The sequence below is a fragment of the Cannabis sativa genome, chromosome 2, assembly GCF_029168945.1.
Source record: "Cannabis sativa cultivar Pink pepper isolate KNU-18-1 chromosome 2, ASM2916894v1, whole genome shotgun sequence".
In the NCBI taxonomy this organism is placed as follows: domain Eukaryota; kingdom Viridiplantae; phylum Streptophyta; class Magnoliopsida; order Rosales; family Cannabaceae; genus Cannabis; species Cannabis sativa.
In genome coordinates, this window is record NC_083602.1 from 62343745 (window position 1) to 62365246 (window position 21502).

At 32.1% G+C, this 21502-nt stretch overlaps 1 protein-coding gene across 2 annotated transcripts; it reads right to left on the reverse strand.

The window, feature by feature from the left end:
- Positions 1–2867: 2867 nt before the first annotated feature.
- LOC115718867 (scarecrow-like protein 14) lies at positions 2868–5713 on the reverse strand. 2 transcript variants are annotated; one of them, XM_030647677.2, is made up of 2 exons: positions 5432–5708; positions 2868–5082 (listed from the first exon to the last, which is right to left on the reverse strand). In XM_030647677.2, the coding sequence occupies exon 2, from the start codon at positions 4931–4933 to the stop codon at positions 3281–3283; it is 1653 nt and encodes a 550-aa protein (XP_030503537.2). In that variant the 5' UTR covers positions 4934–5082; positions 5432–5708; the 3' UTR covers positions 2868–3280. The 2 variants fall into 2 exon arrangements, with proteins under 2 accessions (XP_030503537.2, XP_030503536.2); XM_030647676.2 differs by having other exon boundaries at positions 2868–5713.
- Between the last annotated feature and the right edge of the window lie 15789 nt (positions 5714–21502).

Sequence of the window (21502 nt, forward strand, 5' to 3'; positions counted from 1 at the left end):
TCATATAATTGGTTTTGATTAATCAATTATAATTCTCAAATTAGACTATGTCTATTTGTGAATTTTTCACTAAGTAAGGGCGAAATTGTAAAGAAAGAGTTTTAGGGGCATATTTGTTAATTATGATACTTTGTATGGTTCAATTAATAAATATGATAAATGACAATATTATTTAATAATTATTTATATTTATTAAATAGTTAGAATTGGCATTTAAATGGTTGAATTAGAAAATTGGCATTTTTGAGAAAATCAGATGCAGAATTGAGAAAACTGCAAAATCCAAGTAAGGCCCATTACTCTACATGGCCGGCGACTTGGTTTGAATTTTAAACTGATATTTTCATTATGTTAATGCCAAATAATTCAAACCTAACCCTAGTGGAATGCTATAAATAGATAGTGAAGGCTTCAGGAAAATTACACTTAAATTTTTTATTTTTCCTTCAGAGAAAAACCTGAGCCTTCTCTCTCCCTATCTTTGGCCGAACCCACTCTCTTTCTCTTCCTCATTGAGATTTCGAAATTCTTAGTGTAAGAGTAGTGCCCACACACAACAAGTGATACCTCAATCATAGTGAGGAAGATCGTGAAGAAAGACTTTCAGCAAGAAGGAGTTTCAGCACTAAAGAATCAGAGAAAGAGATCCAGGTTCAGATATTGATAATGCTTTGCTACAGAAAGGAATCAAGGGCTAGATATCTGAACGGAAGGAGTCATTATATTCTGCTGCACCTAATGTAAGGTTTACTAAACTTTATATGTGTTTATTTCATCGTTTTAGAAAGTTCATATTTAGGGTGTTAATCAACATACTTGTGAGTAGATCTAAGATCCTGGTAAAATAATTTCCAACATAAACAAGGGTGGAAAATAATAAATAACCCCCATTCAATGCTTGCAAGGGTGATAAAAGCTTGCTACTACACCAACTCAAGTTTTTTGGAGGCTAAAATAGGAGGCTACAGATCATTTATGTGGAGAAGCATCTTATGGGGCAGGAAAATCATAGAGAAAGGGGTTCGGTGGATGGTTATTTCAGGTAGAGACATCCGCATCAATGAAGATAAATGGATTCCCCGTCCCTCAACATTCTCTTTGCGCACCAAGGCAAATGTGCCTCAAGGGACCACTCTAGACTACTTAAAGAATGATGATGGTTCCTGGAAAACAAAAATAGTGGAAGATTGCTTTCACTCGGATGACAGTCCAATGATCCTTGGAGTAGCCCCTTGCTCAACAAGCAAAAATGATGATCTTGTATGGCATTACACTCTGAACGGAAACTATACTGCGAGGAGCGATTACAAAGAGACTACAAAAGATGAAATGAAAGCAGGTCCCTCGGAGACTGAGATAACAAAGAATTGGTGGAAAGGAATATGGAAGATTGAGGCCCCCCCAAAGATCAGGAACTTCATCTGGAGAATGTGCAATAATTGGCTACCTGTTAATGTGATTTTAAGGCATCGGGGCATGAAGATCAATCCGTTATGCTCCTGGTGTGGTGTGAAAGAAGAGACAATCGATCATAGTCTCTGGTTTTATACCTCAGCAGAAAACATTTGGAGGCGATTTTCAATTTGGCCAATTCTCAAAAAAAGCGGAAACAACACATTGGACATGCTCATCCACATTCAGCACCACGTATCAAAAGAAGACTTCCTTTTTTTTATAATTATGTCTTGGCTAATCTGGAACAGAAGAAACACGAAACGTCTCAACATTTACCTTCCTCCTGCTGAGATGTGGATCCAATGGGCTCAACTGGAAATCGATTTCATAATGAATAACATATCCCCGAAAGATCATAGCAGCCAACTTCATGCAAACCCTCCTCTCGGCTGGGAAGGACCACCTGCTAATAGCTACTGCATCAACTGTGATGCAAGCTTAAAATGCACAGATTCATCGATTGGGCTGGGAGCTCTAATAAGGAACCACTCGGGCGATGTCATAGCAGCAGAAATTCAGCAGCAACAGGGCTATTTCTCGGTGGAGCTTGCTGAAGTCTTGGCCTTGCGGATGGGAATTAATTTGGCTATCCAAACAACGACTGTCCCTTTTATCATCCAAACAGATTGCCTTCGGGTGGCTAACTTCTTGAAGGGCTACAGTCAGGTTAACACAGATTGGAGTGCGCTGCTAGAAGAGATTAAAGACTCCCTAGCATATACAAACTGCCTAGCCGTGAATCACGTAGGGCGCCAAAGCAACAAGGCTGCTCATTCTCTTGCCAAATTGGCTATTTCTTCAAAGTGTAATAAGTTGTGGTTGGGTTATTATCCCCATTGTGCGTCTGTCTTTGTAAAGGCGGACTTGCCTAAACTTGTGTAGTTGCTCTTTTTGAATATACATCTTTCAAAAGAAAAAAATGTATAATAAACTATAAATAAATTGAGGAGTGCTAGTGTCAACCTCCTATTACAACCTCCACGCCTGAAATTACATGTCGGAATATTTATTTTCAATTTTTTTTTCACGGGGTGTTTGTTATGCTTACAACATCATCCTTATAAATTTTTGAAAAATTTCGAATAGTTTACAGTGCTGAAAATATGTTTGAAGGTTTTTGAACGCGCGTGGTAATCTGATATATTAGGAATTCTGTTTTCGGTACTGTAAACTATTCGGAATTTTTCAAAAATTTACAAGGATGATACTGTAACTATAATGAATATCGCTGTGAATTTTTTTTTTTTTTTTAAAAAAATATTTTGGCATGTGATTTTAAACGTGAAGATTGACTAAGATGATGTAATTGGAGATTGTAATCAACATTCCTCAAATAAATTTTTATGCACATAATAATAATGTAATTTTTTTTTTTGAATAAATAATAATAATGTAATTTAAATACTATAAAATATATAAAATTGTAAATTTCCTTTAAATAAATCAACATACATTAAAGACTCGTGAAAATATTCCTAGTAATCGTTTCCATAGCATCGAAGCTAATAATGATTCATATACATATGAGCATCTAAAAAAAAATCTACTGACAAAAGCATAGCAACTAAGTCTAAAACCTTTTTTTTTTGTTATGAGACTAAAACGATCTTAATTCAACACCAAACTCATAATAAAATTGCCAAGGTCAGGTGAGGTCAGGACATAGCGACATGAGTCAAAATCAACAATGTCCATGTTAGATATGGTATATGTGGGAGGAGACTACTAAGTGTACTGTTTATGTTTTACAAAGGAAAAAGCACTACACAGCCCAAGACAAGAGTATAAGCTTTAAAGCTAGCTAGTCATGTCTTTAACTTACCTCTCAAGTAGGTTTCCAAAAAGAGAGACAATATATACGTCGTCCTTTCCAACCTTGTAACAACCACTCACCATGTTGTTCAACAACAAAATTGTTGTCGTAACTTGAGTCCACAGTGTTCTTCACAGCTTCAAAGATTTCTTGGTCAAGTGGGATCTGCTTGAACCCTACTCTTGTGTTCCTTACCTGCCACTGCCTGTAACTCTCTGGCCTCTCAACTCTCTCCAACCCCTCACACGCCATCACATTCTCTATATCCCTTCCATACACTGCTTTCTCAAACTTTAATCTGTACTCTTCCTGGCGAGGTACGGTAGTGTCAAACATGTCAAACAATGGTGAGTAGTGAAAGAGTGTCTCTTTGAACCTTGTCATGAAGAAAGGTGCACTGTATGCACCATTAACAACACCATGTATGAAAAGGTCAGGATTTATTCTCCTTATCAGCTTTAACACAGTGTCTCTTGGGTTGTTCATCACCACTGTTTCATCTGGTATGTGCTTTAACCGATACAAACAATTAACCACAACAAGCTCATCTCTGTCTGGATCGATATTGAGATCCTCATAACGGATTGTTTCCCACTTCTGAGCAATTACATTGTACTCAGATGGAACATTGAATCTCTCACAAAAGTTTTCTAAACGACGCTTAGTCTCTTCCACCTTCTCCGAGGGTCGAAAACCTGGTTGGGGTATCTCAATTCCTGTGATTCGAAGCTTTGGAGGGCCTCCTGGTGTTTTTGAGAGACGTTGGATAAGCTCGGGCCATTGGAAACCGTAGAGAATACCAAAGTCAATGATGTGAACACTTCTTACGTTCTTTGCTAGTTTCTTAATTGTTTGGTTAGCAAATGAATAGGACATCCTCATGAAAGGGCAGGCAGTAATGTATACTTGGTAAGCTTTCAAGATATCAGCAAAGGACATCTCACTACTTACAAGAGCTGAATATGAAGCTGTCTTTTTCCCAGTCAAGCGTGCTTCAAAGCCATTAGCAAAGTAGTGAGCTAATCTTTGAGTTGCATCTCCACAAGGAGAAGAATGCTGCCTTATCCGTCTCAATTGTTCAGTTGCAGTTCTTTGGTCATAGTCAGCCACTGCTTCAGCACAATGAGTCAAAAGGGTCCATAAATCCACCATTTCTTTCTTGTCATTACCTTCTTTCTTTGGAAACCGCACCTTTCTACCAGACCCTTTTGCTTGGTGGTTCTGTGAAGACTTCTGACGAACAGTTGACACAGTAGATTGAGTGGTATCACCTTCATAGAGTAATACTCTGTCAAACATGATCTCTGTTGCCTCAGAATCATCACTATAAATTGCTGATTGCTTGCTTTTCCTACTTTCTTCTTCACTCTCACCGTATTCTCTTTCAAGGCTCCTCTTTCCCTTCTGTTCATCAAGTAAATTACATTCCAAACTCTCCAAATCCAAGATCTGGGTTTTGCCCATATGACAAAATGAACTTGCTTCCCCTGTACTTCTCCTAAAATGGTCAACAGATTGTACATGATCAGAAGATGAATTTTCACCTTTATTAGAAGAAAGGGGATAATTCTGGCCAAGGAGATCATAGAATGGCTTTTCAGCAGCTTGGAGTGCCAAAGGGTCCTCTAAAATCAGGAACTTTCTCTCCAAGTCTTCCTCTTCCATGAGTATCTCACTTAGGTACTTAAGTGTAGCATTAAAGGAATCGGCAGAGGAAGAGCCAGGAGAATCTCCCACCGAAACCAAATTTGAATCACTCAATTGAGGATGATTTGTTTCATGTGAAGAAGCTTCCACAATATTTTGATTTGTACCTTGGTTGAAGTTAAAATCATTCATGGAAGAAACAAGTAATTCTTCAAAAAGGGTATCCATAAAAAACAATCAAAGTTTTCTTTTATTATTAATATAATTATTACACAAACAGAGAAAAATCAAAAACTATAACATCAGACTTTCACAAGTCAGAATTTGAGGCTATGTAGAACATGAAAATTACAATTTTACTTTTACACACAAACAAAAAAAAGTCAACGAACAATAATAAGAGATTTAGACTGACAAATCAGAGTCGCCATCTTCATGTTAAGGCATAATAAATACTTCTTATTGAAAGAAATAGAAAAGGAAAGAAAAGAAAAGTAATTGGAAAGAAACCTTCACCTCAAAATGGTCGATCGCAGGTTAAAAAGCATGGAGTCACTTTCAAAACGGCATAGGGAAAGGGTATGAGTATGGGATCATGATATGGTGTGTACAGTGAACTAGTAAAGTAAACATTTTGAAAAGTTTAATGTTCCAAGAAAGAAACAAAAGAGAAACATCATTAGAAAAAACAAAACAGGCATTTCATTTGTTGTTTTCGTTAGGTTTCTTTGTTTGCAAGCTGGGACGTTCTACAGGGAGCTGAAGCCCCTATTAATTTTTACAATTAATAATTATTTTACATGATATTAAAAAACAATCGAGCATTGCAAAACTGCAGGAGAAAACTTGATATAAAAAAAAAATTAAATTTTTTTTATAAAAATACAATTTTATGAAATTTTAAATAGTCTTTTTATATTATACTTTTATTACTTTATTGTTGATTTTTTGTTATTTGTATGTTATTTTTTATTATTGTTTTCATGTTATTTAGATGTTATTTTCATGTTACTTTTATGTAATTTTCTTATTATTTTTGTGTTATTTTTATGGAAAACCGTAAAAATATAAAAATAAAAATTTAAACGTCCACAGATCCATGGAAGATCAAATAAATCCTTAAGTCTACATAACAATCTCCATGATTCAGACCGGCAACTCGCCTTTGGGTTACCATAGAACCCAGTGAATCGCCATGAATCCCTACCAGGGCACTTAACCAGAGCATCAATATGACCAGAAGTGAACGACTTAACACTCACCTCCCAATCATAATTCCATAATAATAACAGGCCACCACTCTTCCCAACACAATCAACATGAAAACTATTTGACAAATTAACTTGTCGCCTAATACCTTCCGCCCAACCACCATAAAGTTTAGTTTCCGACAAAAAAACTAAACTTGGGGAGAACTTACGAACCACTGCTCGGAAGGCTGTCAACGCACCAGGGTTCCCCAAGCCCCGGGCGTTCCAACATAACAAACTCATGTCTCCTGGCGAGCTTGCTCTACAGACTTCGCCAATACTGAATTCATAACCTCGGGATTCAATTCCGAAATTCCATCTTTTCTTCCCTTCTTGACACATTCATTATTATACTCAATATCCATCTTCCTTTTACCTCCTCCACCCGAACGCGGACTAAGCTTATTTAGATCTTCCTTTGGAGAATGTATCATAGGGCTCTTCCTACTAATTCTCAGCTTATTAGGCGCAAGGTTCTTGTCCAACCGATGTGTAGTAGGTGTGGAGGAAGTGGAATCTTCGGAGCATGCTTTAGTGTTTTGCTCATCTTTACTTCCTCGTTGGACTAATATGCAGGTTTGGCATCATTTATACCGGGGTCGGATGGGTTCTTTGGCGGAGTTGCTGGTTTATTTGTTTGATGTGCTTAGTAAGGAGGAGTTTGAGTTGATTTCCATGGTGTGGTGGTGGGTGTGGTATGATAGGAATTCTGTCTTGTTCGGGCATAAACAATCACGGTTGTGTGGAATTGTCGAGCTTGCGCATGCGACATTAGTTGAATTTCATGGGGCGGGTGTGGGGGTTGAGGGGGCGGCTTTGAGGAGTGGGGTTGTTGGGGGTTCGGCCGTCTCTCGTAGATGGTGTCCTCCAATGCGGGGTGAGTTTGTGTTGTCTGTTGATGCGGCGGTTACTCCGGGTAGGGGGTTTGCTGGGTTTGGGGGGGTTGTTCGGGGGGGGGGGGGGGATGGTGAAGTGTGGGCGGCCTGGGCGGTGGGTGGGGTTGGGGAGCTTCAGGTTGCGGTTGCTGAGCTTTTGGCTGTGCGTGTTGGGTTGCGGTGGGCATCTATGCTGGGCTACAGGTTGGTAAGAGTGGAGACGGATTCTTCTGTTGTTAATTCTTGGATTACTTTTCCGAATTCTAATTTTATGTATAAACCGATTGTTGAGGAGATTATTTCTCTCTTAGCTGTTGTTGTTGGTGGTTCTTGTTGTGCTATTTCACGTGTTGCGAATGGTGTGGCCCACGCACTAGCAAAGTCTGTTACTAGTTCCTTAGGGGTTGATTTGTGGACAGATGCTTAGTGCTCCTATAACAGCTGATTGGATTTAATGTGATACATCCTTTCTTCAAAAAAGAAAAAAAAAAGAATATGCTTTATGTAGTTATTTTTTTTAATAGACAAAAGATTCAAATTTCGAACTACCTTAATTTAATTAAGAGTAGTGATAAATATTAATGTATATTTTTGTGTAATCAATAAAAATATTATGTCCCTTTAGAAAATAAAGTAATTTACAGCTAAACCCTCTCAATTCTTAATTCACTTATAATTAACTCTCTAAAATTAAATTTTAGTGGTTTAATCCTCCAAAAGACTAAATTGTTATCAAATCTAAGGTGACATCCATTTGCCACAATTAAGTACCAACATGAATTACTTATGTATACACTATTATACACATGACACATTTATATTAGTACACATAATATTATCATTTAAAAATTATCAAAAAAATATTGCTAAATTTATTTTAAAATTAAAAAAATAATTTAAAACTATAAAATAAATAAATAAATAAATTATTTTTCTTTTCTTTTATTTTATTCTTTATTTGCTAATGATTCTCTCTCTTTCCACGCTCTCTTCCTCCACCATCACCATCACCACCACCTCCATCACCATTGCCACCACTCCACCACCATTACCACTACCATCCACAACTAACGCAACCATAATATTTGCAATAATAATCACTTCAAATCAACACTAAAATATGACACAAATCCAAACTTTGATTTGAAAAAAAAAAAGGGTCGAACAATATTTGAAAAATAATAATTGAACTTAGATCTAAGAGAACCCAATATATATCATCTTGTTTAATCTCTTGCAAATTAGTATACTTAATCTTATTGAAAACTTAAAATTTAATTTTCTCTATTGTACACTTAGGGCTCGTTTGGAACGCCATATTAGGTCGTATTGTATTATATTGAATTTTATTTTATGCAATATTTTTATGTAAAACTATATGTGGTATTAACTTTTATAGAAACCTAAATATATAATATTTTAGTATAAATTAAAATTTAACATAGTATTATATAAAAATATGATATATAATCCAATTCAATATAATACAATACAATACAATACAACCTAATATGGCGTTCCAAATGAACCCTTATTGTACACTGTATAGATCAAGCCCTATTTTCCTAATAAGCAACATTTCGACCCTCTAAATGCAGTAAATCACTGCAGAAACAGTGCACAATAGACCTTTCTTCTAAACTTCCCAAGTGAGAGAGGCACGAAACTAGAATGAGAATAGGACCACAACGATACCGAGAGTTGGGCTCCGGTGATGCTCATCATGCGTGTGCCTTGTCTGTCGGCATCAGGAGAAAATAGAGAGAGAGAGTGCAGATCACAGGATCATGCTCGTAGCTTTGTTTGTCGATGAGATGTGAGTCCCCGATCCGCCATTAATCATCGGTGCCAGAAGAGATGGAAGCTCAGATCTAAGATTAGTTTTGAGAAAGGAAGAGAAAGAGTTAAGTATAGGGAGAGGAAAAGTCATCAGGAAGAAATAATAAAAGAAAAGAAAAGAAAAATAATTTATTTATTTATTTTATAATTTTAAAATAATTTTTGTAATTTTTAATATTATGTGTACCAATATAAACGTACGTACCACGTGTATAAGAGTGTACACATAAACAGTCTATCTTGTCACTTAACTGTGATTAATAGATGTCACCTTAAATTTACTTACAGTTCAATAGTTTGGAGGGTTTTACCACAAAAATTTGAGTTTAAAGGGTTAATTGCAAGTGAATTGAAAGTTCGGAGAGTTTAGCCGCAAATTACTCAAAAAAAATATCATGAGTTCGTTATTACGTAAGCTTCATGTATATGAGTGTACAATTTTATTGTCTCATTCTTGAAAATTATTTGATTGATTTAATTAAGGATTAATATTATTTTGGTTTTTATGCTTTATAAAAGTAATTAATTAGCTTTTTTATTTTGTTAAATTATAAAATGGGCCTTGTATTTTGTAAAATAGTATTAAAGATGACCTTGCATTATTTTTTCTTGTACAATAAAACTTAAAAATAACTCGATATAGAGGTATTATAACATAACTGGTTACATTTTATATATCTATTCGTGCTAGAAATTATCTTCAAGTTGGTTATATTTTAATAAAAAAATTATCGAAAATTGAGGTCAAGTACAGGATCCATTTTGTCATTTAATAAAACATAATAACTTTTGCAAAATAAAAAGTCTAAAATGGTATTAACTCTTCAATTAACAACTTTTATTTCACTTGGTTTATCTTTTGACCATAATGGCTTTATACTTAGATAAATATACGAAGATATGATTAATACCAAAACTAAAATATCTTTATAATTATTTAAGAAGTAAGAAAGGCCTCGGTCTTATCTTTTAATAGAGAAATAATAAAAGGCACTAGTAGTGTCTAGCACCCTCCTACGCATCAATATTGCTATTAGTGTAATTAAGTATCAAGTCTTGTAATAACTTTTAAGGAGTATCTCTTGTTAGAATTCTTTTTCACTCATAAAATATGCAATAAGAAAATTTAAATCATAGATAAATATATTACATATTATTATAAGCGTATAAAATTAGATTTGAAGAATACATTTATTGATTCAAAGAGAATAACTCAAATAGCAAAACCGTACCTTAATCCATAGATAGTGATGATCTTAAATACAAACTCCCACTAAGCTAGCATGATCTTAAATAATACCGCATCCATGTATGAGCAACAAGCTCCTAAAAATCCTTAAGTGGTATATCCTTAATGATTTAGATAACACAAATTATGGAGTTTGTCCTTATTATATATTACATATTATTATAAGCGTATAAAATTAGATTTGAAGAATACATTTATTGATTCAAAGAGAATAACTCAAATAGCAAAACCGTACCTTAATCTATAGATAGTGATGATCTTAAATACAAACTCCCACTAAGCTAGCATGATCTTAAATAATACCGCATCCATGTATGAGCAACAAGCTCCTAAAAATCCTTAAGTGGTATATCCTTAATGATTTAGATAACACAAATTATGGAGTTTGTCCTTATTATATTTTTTAGACACCTTATTACTCTTAAATTTATTTTACTAACAATTAGCTCAAAGTCAATGTGCATTTGACCTTGTAGAGCTCATGTTGTTGCTAAAATACAGCCTGGTTAATTTATTGCCACGACATATATCTTTAATAGTTTTCAATACCATTCTTAATTTCGTAATCATATGTGACAAAACTCTCACAGCAAAAATCTTTATAAGATTTTATTGTATACCATAATTATATCTAGGGATGCCCCGATTGTGTCCTTAAAGAAAGCTAAAACTGCTAACTGAGATTTGCATGTTTGTTGGCTAATCTCAAGTAATTAGAGGTGGACTACACTATAACCAAAGTAGCAAAGAAGTGGAGATTTTACTCTAAAAGTGTTACGTCAACTTCTACAATTGTAAAGATGATCCCCCGCCTCTGTTGAACCAATGCAAGTTGTGACAACTGAAGAGGATAATACCACTTATGTTTCTTAATAGAAAGTCACATTACCTTATCGTAGTGGGAGGGCTTTAAGGAACTCTCCTAAGTATGGCTTGTAAGACACTAGTACTTGTGATATGTTTGAAAATTTACATAGATGGTATCTTAGTCATTGGAAACAATGTTTGAGAAATTGTCAAGACATGTAAAACAAATGATTTGCTCTAATGCAAGTAGCTTACACTAGTAAGGTGCTACAACGTTTTTTAAGGGCTAACTCTAATAGAGGTCACATGACTTCCATATATGGAGTTTATTTATCTTATGAGGAGTTTCTAACTACTCTAGAAAAGATAAAGGCAAAGAAAAGAATTTCCTAAGCATCAATAGTAAGAGGTCTTATGAATACTCTTGTATGAAATTAGACCAGATATTTACTGTTGAATGGGAGCTTTGAGTAGTATTAAGTCCTTTCAGAAAGGAACATTTGAAATACAAGAAGAGAAACCATATGTTAGTTTGTAAGGGTGGTACAATAAAACCCTAAGGCTACACTAACTCATATTTCTAGACTTGCGTCAATGCTAGAAGTCATATATATGAGATGGTGATTACTCTGGGGTGGAGCAGTACTTCTGGAGAAGTGTAAAAGCCTATGTGGAATCACTATTTTTACCAGTAAGGTTGAATAATAAGGATGCCCTAAAAGCAATTACGAAATTATTCATACTCGAGAATGTTTGATACAGACTTTGGCACAATTCCAAGCATGGAATAATTGCTTAGTGTGACTTCGTTATGACACAGATGCAATTTCCAACCAGTAAAGAATCCTGCACCCTAAGAAGAGTAAAACATATAGATGAGGAATACATAAATTCATGCACTACGGGACTAAAGAAAATATGATGGTCAAAGCGATTGATACTGAATAAAACCTATCAGATCCTATTACATAGTTTATGCCAAATACTACATTTGATCAAGGCATCAAGTATACGAGATTAAACTAAAATTCACTTTTAGTTTTATATTAGTGCAAGTGAGAGTTTGTTGGGGTTTTATGCCCTAAATAAAACTCAATTTCATTGTAATCTTATTTACTTTCAATAAAGATCATAAATCATACCATGACCTAATCATATGCTTTATTCACATGTTTGTTAGATGATTATATTTTTAATATATAAGTTTTATTAAATTGTGAACATATAGTTACTCACAATTATAGTGATATCATCACAGTTGAAAGTAATTGTGATTAGATGCTTCAAATTATTAATCCTCACGATTTATCAGTGCACTAGATTTATACTAACGTGATAATCCACGATAAGGTTTACTTACACTTGGGTGAGTAAAATGTCTTCTCTAAGGAATTAGTAAAGTAAACCAGAATCAGATGTATCAACTATATATCAGATTGGACCGATATTAACAATGAAAAAAATATCATAAACTTACCATTATATCTTTTCTAAGTCAATATCACTTAATTGATGATATATTATTTGAACTTAATATTGAGATAGTTAAACTTTAGCTTAAATGTATTGCACAAGTTTTTTGACTTGTTCGTTACCAGCTTACCTGTAATATCCCAAAAAATAAATGATATTTAAATAGACATATTTTATTAAAGATGTAATTATTTTGATAATGAAGTAAGATTATGATCTTACTTAAGGTAATTAATAAGGGTTCATTGAATGATCATAAAGCGTAATTTATTAATTACGGAGATTATATTGAGATATGTGGGTATCGACAAACAACAGTTATCACAGTTCTTGAAAAGGAAACCCCAAGTACATCGTCATAGTAGGAGGATTGTGAGATAACTTGTCTGCTATAAACATGAAGCACATGTTCTTGTCTCTGACACAGACAAGGATGATCCATTGACATACAAAGAAGCAATGGAAGACCCTGATTCAGATAAGTGGAACAATGCCATGGATTCAAAAATAGATTCCATGCGCACCAAAAAAGTGTGGGAGTGTGAAACTCCACCTAAGGATATTACACCTATAAGGTGTAAGTGGATTTTCAAGAAGAAGAAAAATACTGAAGGAAAGGTAGAGACCTTTAAAGCTAGGCTTGTGGCCAAAGGCTACACACAGTGAGAAGGCATAAACTATGAGAAAATTTCTCTCTTATGGCAATTCTTAAATACATTCACATTCTTCTTCCATAGCTGTCACATATGATTATGAGATATGGCAAATGGACGTCAATACTGCTTTACTAAATGGAAATATGAAGTCATTTATATGTAACAACCAAAAGGATATGTGTTACCAGGGAAAGATCAAAAGGTGTGCAAGTTTCTTAAATCTATTTATGTATTGAAGCAAGCCTCTAGATCTTGGAATATCACCTTTAAAGTATGGCTTTAAGAAAAATGAAGACAAAGCCTGTGTATACAAATACTTTCAAGGTAATGTAGTGGTATTCCTAGTTCTTTGTATTGATGACATTCTACTTATTGGAAACAATGTAGAAAGGTTATCAGATGTAAAGAAGTGGCTAGCCGATAAATTCCAAATCAAGAATTTGAGAGAAGCAAGCTATGTTCTCAAGATCAAAATATATAGAGATAGGAAGTGGAGAACATTAGCACTTTCTCAAGCAACTTATATTAATAAGGTGCTAGAAAGATTCTCAATGGATAATTCTAAGAAAGGACAATTACCATCCAGATATGGAGTTATTCAATGTAAGGATCAATGTCCAAAGTTTCCTTAAGTCGAAGAGAACATGAGAAAGTACCATTATGCATCAGCATTTGGGAGCTTAATGTATGTAATGTTGTGTACAAGGCCTGACATATGCTACACTGTAGGGATTCTTAGCCATTATCAATCTAAACCAGATTTGTAACACTGGATTGCTGTAAAGCATATTCTCAAGAATCCTCGGAGAACGAGAGATCTCATGCTTATATATTCTTGTGGAGAGTTAAATCCTATTAGATATACTGATTCTAATTTTGAATCAGATAAAGATAGTCAAAAGTCGACATCTGGGTCAGTATTTACTCTTGGTGGAGTTGTAGCCTGGATAAGCATCAAGCAAACTAGTATTACAGATTCAACCATGGAAGCCAAATATGTAGCAGCTTGTGAAGCAATTCTACACTGCTCTGGAAGCAGTTTAGCTGAAGAAATTCTACTCTACTCTGGAAGTAGTTCTAGAAGTAATAGTGGAGCAGTGACCAACTCCATGGAACTAAGGAGCCACAAGATAGGCAAGCATATTGAGAGGAAGTACCTGTTGGGTTTTATGCCCTAAATAAAACTCATTTCAATATAATCAGATTTACTTATTAATATAGATTAGAAATAACATTTAATATTGCATGGTTCACATTATTTATTTCATGATTATATGTACATAATGTATAGATTCATCTGAAACCCTGTTCACATACTTGATCCTGTTTATTGTGTCGTCAACACATTGGAAAGTAAACATGACTATGTGAATAAAGTTTCCTAGATTTATCAGACATAGGGTTTTACTGATATGATAATCTACAACAGAGTTTACTTGCATTTGGAGAAGTGCTATGTTCTTTCCAGAGCATTGGTTAAAGTAAAGCTCAGGTTGGATGCATGGAGTATGCATCGGAAGGGACCGATATTGAACTTTGACTTAGATTTATTAAACTTACCGTAATATCTATTCAAGTCAATATCGCCTAGTTGATCCTAGATCAAATGATCTTAATCCTGTTATGATTAGGCTCAATCTTGAAAGGCTATTCGTGTTCCTTGAATTGTTAGTTAAGCCTACCTTTTGGTCAGGGTGATACGTACTTTTTGGGAACACGGTAGTGCAATTGAGTGGGAGCGCTATCATAAACATGGAATCTATAGCTTCTATCTGGCGAATAGTAAGCAAAGGATGATCTCCTTCGAGCTTGACCAAACGAACATAAATGGTGGAGTACTCATTTCACATAAGCTGAAATATCATTTATACGGGGTCAAGTGTTTTAAGGAATAAATACATTGTAGGGTGTAACGGTAATTTAATCCCTTTACAGTGTAGATCATTCATATAGAGGATCATTGATCACATTAGGATTATAAAAATGGAAAACTAATGATGTGTCTATATGGTGGAACATATAGAGCATTCTATATACTGAGAGTGCAATTCTAAGTTCTATGCGTGGATTCAACGAAGAATTAATAAGTTAGTGAATTTTAGTGCTAAATTCTTGATCTACTTATTGGAAGCTCGGTTATATAGACCCATGGTCCCCCCACTAGTTGAGATAATATTGCTTGTAAGACTCATGTAATTGGTTTTGATTAATCAATTATAATTCACGAATTAGACTATGTCTATTTGTGAAATTTTCACTAAGTAAGGGCGAAATTGTAAAGAAAGAGTTTATAGGGGCATATTTGTTAATTATGATACTTTGTATGGTTCAATTAATAAATATGATAAATGACAATATTATTTAATAATTATTTATAGTTATTAAATAGTTAGAATTGGCATTTAAATGATTGAATTAGGAAATTGACATTTTTGAGAAAATCAGATACAAAAGGTGTTAAAATTGCAAAATTGCAAAAAAGTAAGGCCCAATCCATTAGTGTATGGCCGGCCACCTTTGTAGCTATTTTAAGTCGATTTTTTCATTATTTTAATGCCATATAATTCAAATCTAACCCTAGTGGAATGCTATAAATAGATAGTGAAGGCTTCAGGAAAATTAGACTTTTTCTGACACTTTCTGATTCAGAAAAACTGAGCCTTCTCTCTCCCTATCTTTAGCTACCACTTCTTCTTTCTTCTTCCTTTGAATTTCGAAATCCCTAGTGATTAGAGTAGTGCCCACACACATCAAGCAATACCTCAATCATAGTGAGGAAGATCGTGAAGAAAGATCATCAGCAAAGGAGATTCAGCATCAAGGATTCAGAGAAAGAGATCCAGGTTTAGATATTGATAATGCTCTGCTACAGAAAGGAATCAAGGGCTAGATATCTGAACGGAAGGAGTCATTATATTCTGCTGCAGCCAATGTAAGGTTTCTTAAACTTTATGTGTGTTTAATTTATCGTTTTAGAAAGTTCATATTTAGGGTGTTAATAAACATACTTGTGAGTAGATCTAAGATCCTGGTAAAATAATTTCCAACAACTGGCCTCAGAGCCATGGTAATTGATTTACTTGCAAGAAATTTGGACTTTAAAACGATTGTTTGTATGTTCTTTGGATGGTATCATGTTGTATTGAGTGTTATTTGATGATTGATTGATGTTTGTGAAATTTTCGTGAAAAATAATTGCGATTTTATCTCTGGAATTATTTTTATTGGATATTATGGAAAAAATTAAGCAAGTTAGCCTTTTAGAGAACTTAATTTGGATTTTATTTGAATTAGTTATGATTTTTTGAAGATTTGAAAAAATTTTCAAAAAATCGGGGCTGTGCTGATTTTTTCCTGCGATCGCAAATCTATCCGTACAGTTTCGAATTTTTTTGTTTTTCTTCGATTTTTCATGCTTTTTCATGGAATTAACTTCCAATTTTTTGTATAGTTTTGTATTTATACTATTACTATTCCTAATTCAATTCTAATTATCATTTTGAATTAATTTAATATTTTTAAATTTAATTCAAGATATTAGTGTAATTTGAATTTGAATAGAATTAGTATCTATCTTCTTGCTTAAAAATCTATCTTATTTTTTAAATTTGATTATATCTTATTTTTTTTAAAATTTAAGGTCAGATTTTATAAGATATTTATAAAATCTTTTAAGATATTTTTTAAAATATCTTATCTTTTAAGATATTTTTAATTATATCTTATCTTTTAAGATTTTTTTTTAAATCTTTTTAGGTATTTTGACCTTATTTAAATTTAAAATAAGATATTTATAATCATGTAATTTTAAATAGATGTAAGATATTTTGCTAACTTTTAAATTTTGTTATTTTATTTATTTAATTAAATTTAAAATCTGAAAAGATATTTCATTTATCTTTTCTAATTTTTATTTTTAAAATAACATTTAATTTTTAAAAGTAGTTAGCAAATTTTTGAAATGATATTTAGGTTGGTTGAAACCTAATTTTTCAAAATTGTAGGTTTAATTTTAAATTTAATTTTTTTTTAATTTTCGAATTTTTTTTCAAATTCTTTTAAAATTTTCGATTTTTTTTTATTTAATTAATTATTTTCGAAATTAAATATTTAATTTAAAATTAAATAAATCCTACATCCAACTATCCAGCTAACCTTGTTGCAGGAGTATGTGTTTTAGCTTATGTGTAAGTTTTCAAAACCTATTATTACTTGATTGCAAATAGCCATGGTTACTTTTTACCAGATCTAATGATCTGATGGCTCCCTTGGTCAAGATAATAATTTGTAACAGGTATATTTACAATCTTCTTTCATCTGTGTATGACCTAGCAACATGATAGGACCCATCCAAAGTGTGCCTGTGTGAGCCTATGTGTTTAATTTTATTATAGATGCATATAGGTTAATGTTGCTAAAATAAATTATCATAGTTATTGATAGAATTTATTTAGGCCCATTTAGTTTTTGGGCCTATTCAATTAATAACAGTTGTTCTTATTAAGGTTAAATTCCTCTCTTTTGGGCCTTGTGTGAGAGTTGGGAGCTATAGAAGTGGGTACGACATACTGAACCCAGCACCCCCTCACATGAACCACCCCAATTGTGAAGGCTCATTTGCCTGATTTGAACAACTGTACTAGGTTAATTACACTAGTTTAACCTAATAAAATTGATTAGCAACATAATTAATTTCATTTATTTTGAAATTAATTTAAGAAAATTATAGTTTAAAGAATTTTTTATTCTAAGCTAAACTATATGTATTTTCTTGTATTTAATTAAATATAGAATTATAACCATCTAGATTCTTTCTGGAACTTAATTTAAATTTTTCATTAAATATTCTTATTTAAGTTGATATTTAGTTATCTACAACTAACCAACTTAAATCTGAATATCTTTTGAATTTCAAATTTCAAAATTAAGTTGAGGAATTTTAGGCATTGGTTATTAAGATTCTTTAGATATTTTTTAAGTTAATATCTTTTCGAATATTAACTTAAAATGGAATATTTTCAAATTAAGTGGTTACAACTTAATTTTTGATATTTAATTAAATTTAAATTTGAAAAATATTTAAGTTCTAAATTTTTTCTAATACAACTTAAATTAGATATTTATTTTCAAATTTTGTGAAAAAGATACTTAGTCAAATAAGATATTTTCTAGATAGTTATTTCTAGACTACTTATTATTTCTAATATTAAATAGGAAAATATTATAAATTGTGAAATTAATTATTTAATTAATTTTGGTACAATTTATTTTAAGTATATTTTTCCTAGTGTTAAACTAGAAATTAATAATTAAGCCTTCTCTACACTTAATTATTTATTTCTTGAATTTAATACATTTAATTAATTTGAAAATTAAATATCTAAGTTGATTTTCATCATCATACTTAAATATTTCTTTTTCATGACATTTAATTAAATAGAAAATTATTTTTAGTTGAAATTTATTTTTTCAACTAAATTTAAATAATTTTCAAAATATATTTCTTCTTTATTTTATTAATCAATTTTCGAAATTGCATTTCTTAAATGCTGGAATTTCGAATTTTATTTGAAAAATAGATTAAAGTTGTAAATTATTTATTTTAATTTTGGACCAACTTAAATCAATGATTTTTTCATTAATTGATTAATTTAAAATAAATTGAATTAAAGTATATTATTAGAAATTGAATTAATTAGTCAAAGGAAAATCTAGATAGGTGATATTTTTGCTTGAAGTATTTTTCTAGTGTATTTAATTAAATAGAAAATTAATATTTAAGTTGATTTTCATTATCATACTTAAATATTTGAAATTTTTCTTATATATTTAATTAAATAGGAAAATTATATTTTTTGTTGTAAATTAATTTTATTAATTAATTTTGGGCCAACATTAAATTAGAATAATTTTTCCATGATTTATTTTTTATTTTAATATGCATTTTTCGAAAATTGTATTCTTATATACTTTAATTTTTCGAAATGCAATATATATTTATAGAAAATTAAATTTGAGTTGTAAATTAATTTTGTAACAACTTAAATTGAATATTTTTCTAAATATTTATTGGAAATTATTACTAAGATGGAAATAATTCATGTTATTTTCATATCCATCTAAGTAAAATTTATAAATATTAAATTAAAATTTATATTTAGAATTTTTCATTCTAAATTGGAAATTTTAATTAAATAAATATATATTTAAAATAAATAGAATAAATAAAGAGAATCAAAGAAAATACAACTCTCTTTAAATAATGAGCTTTATTATCAAGAGACATTCGATCTCCATTGTGGGTTTTACACCGTGTTTGTTTTAGTGAGTAATCCTCCCTAATGGAGGAACGTTCATTAGCAATTTCGCACCGTTTAACCTCGCATGATAAGTAGTTTGTAAGTGTTTTGTATGGTATGGATCACCCTAATGGTGGCGACCATACTTGACTTGCAAATTATGAAACAATGGTGGAAGCTCATAAGATAGAATTGCCTTGACTCTCGCCTAAACGGGACAACGCTGAATTCCAATCTTGATCGAATAAAAGGTTGCTAGAATGTTTAACATTTTAGACGAGCTGACAACTCTATTCAATGAATGGTAGCTTTGACTCTCGCCTAAATGGGACACTGATATCAGTTTGTTGAAAACCTTGGAAATTATTTAGGATTGTATGTTTTAGTATTTTCACTAGTCATTCCTACTTGCTATATGCTTATAATTTCTGAATTGTGTATGAATTTGTATTGAACCATGTTATTTTCTGTTATTAAGTTGTAGTTTAATTTCGAATCTTCATTGTTGGTCTAACATGTTTGTTTTTCTAATGAGATAAATCCCTAATGGATTTTCACCATTAGACATACATAATAATGTTAGATCTCGAAAGATAAATATTGTATATACGACATCTAGCTATTCATCAATTGATGACACCTTAGACTAGTATTTTTACAATATGAAACAAGAAGATTACATAAATAAGATTACTTTGTCTTTCGCTAATCGAAGCATCGTTGGATTCTTATTTATAAACGAAATTATCCTAATTCCTCTTAGCTTATTCATTTCGAATTAGCTTCAAAACATATCATTGGATGGATGGTCTATAAATCATTTCATGTCATTCTATATTTTCTCTTAAGAAATTAAATGACGCATATGATTATAATCCCGAAATTCTATTCCCAATTGATATAAAACCTCAATCTTAGAAATCTCCTACTTGTATGGGCAAATCTGACTTAGAGTTTGTATTAATAGTGCTGGTCCAAGATAGAATTACTCATTATTTTTGGTATAAATTTAAGTCTTTGACTTTAATTTTAGAATCCAAACAGAAATTTTCTTATATTTCTAATTCCAGAATACAATACAGTTACACTTTCTAAAGTGTTTAATATCCATCTTCTATTAATGGATTAAAACTGTATGGAATATGAGTTAGGTATTCTGTGACCAGGATCCACTTGCAGTATTCTAAGAACTCTTTGATGTAACTAAACCTATGTCATCAATAGACACTACCATTTTTTTTAATCTATGGCATTTGTATCTTGTTCATAGTGGATTTGACAAGATCAATCTCTGCAAAGAGTTAATATGCCTATATCTACTGAAAGTAGTTCATCTCATTCGCAGATGAATGTACATTCAGGGGTGGATATGAGTTTTTCGTTGTATTCTTCAAACGATAACTCTAGATTATACCTTTTAGCAAGAAATTCGAAATGTTTGAAAAATTTCATTAATTTCTAGCAATGGTTAAAACCATTAAGGTAAGTGGTTAAAGATCTTGCGAACTAATAGGGGTGGAGAAATAGTTAGTAGATATGCAGTTCAAAGATCATTAAATTGATTTTTGAATTATATCCAAACTTACCTCCCCAGAAATTTCGAGTTGCATGTTGATGATTAGTTACTAGTCGTTGCCTAAATCCTTCTATGGTAATACAATTTCAGAATGATGTAATGGTTCTATACTTAATGTAAATCGTTACTAGATTCATGGATGACCTAATCAAAATCTTAAGAAAAGCTAGAACTGTTAACCATGGTTTGTTAGCTATTCTAAGTGATTAGGGGTGGACCATCCCATTGTCAATATATAAGAAAGTGTTTATTCAAACAAATACTACTTTTCTAAGAAAATGACTAAGTCTGAAAAACAAGTAGCAAATAAAGGAGATATTTAATTCTTGATTCCAAAAGTGTTCTATCATCTTATTTAACATATGATGATCCCACTGCCTCTGTTGTCTTGTCACAACCGAAGAGGTCAATACCATTTAGTTTTCTTCGACATAATTCACGGTACCTTGTCGTAGTGGGAGAGTTTCTAGGAACTCGCCTTCTTATGACTTGGGAGATACTAGTGATTAAAATCCATTGTGAGTTTAAACAAGTAATGGATTGTCAAGATAAGAAACTAAGAA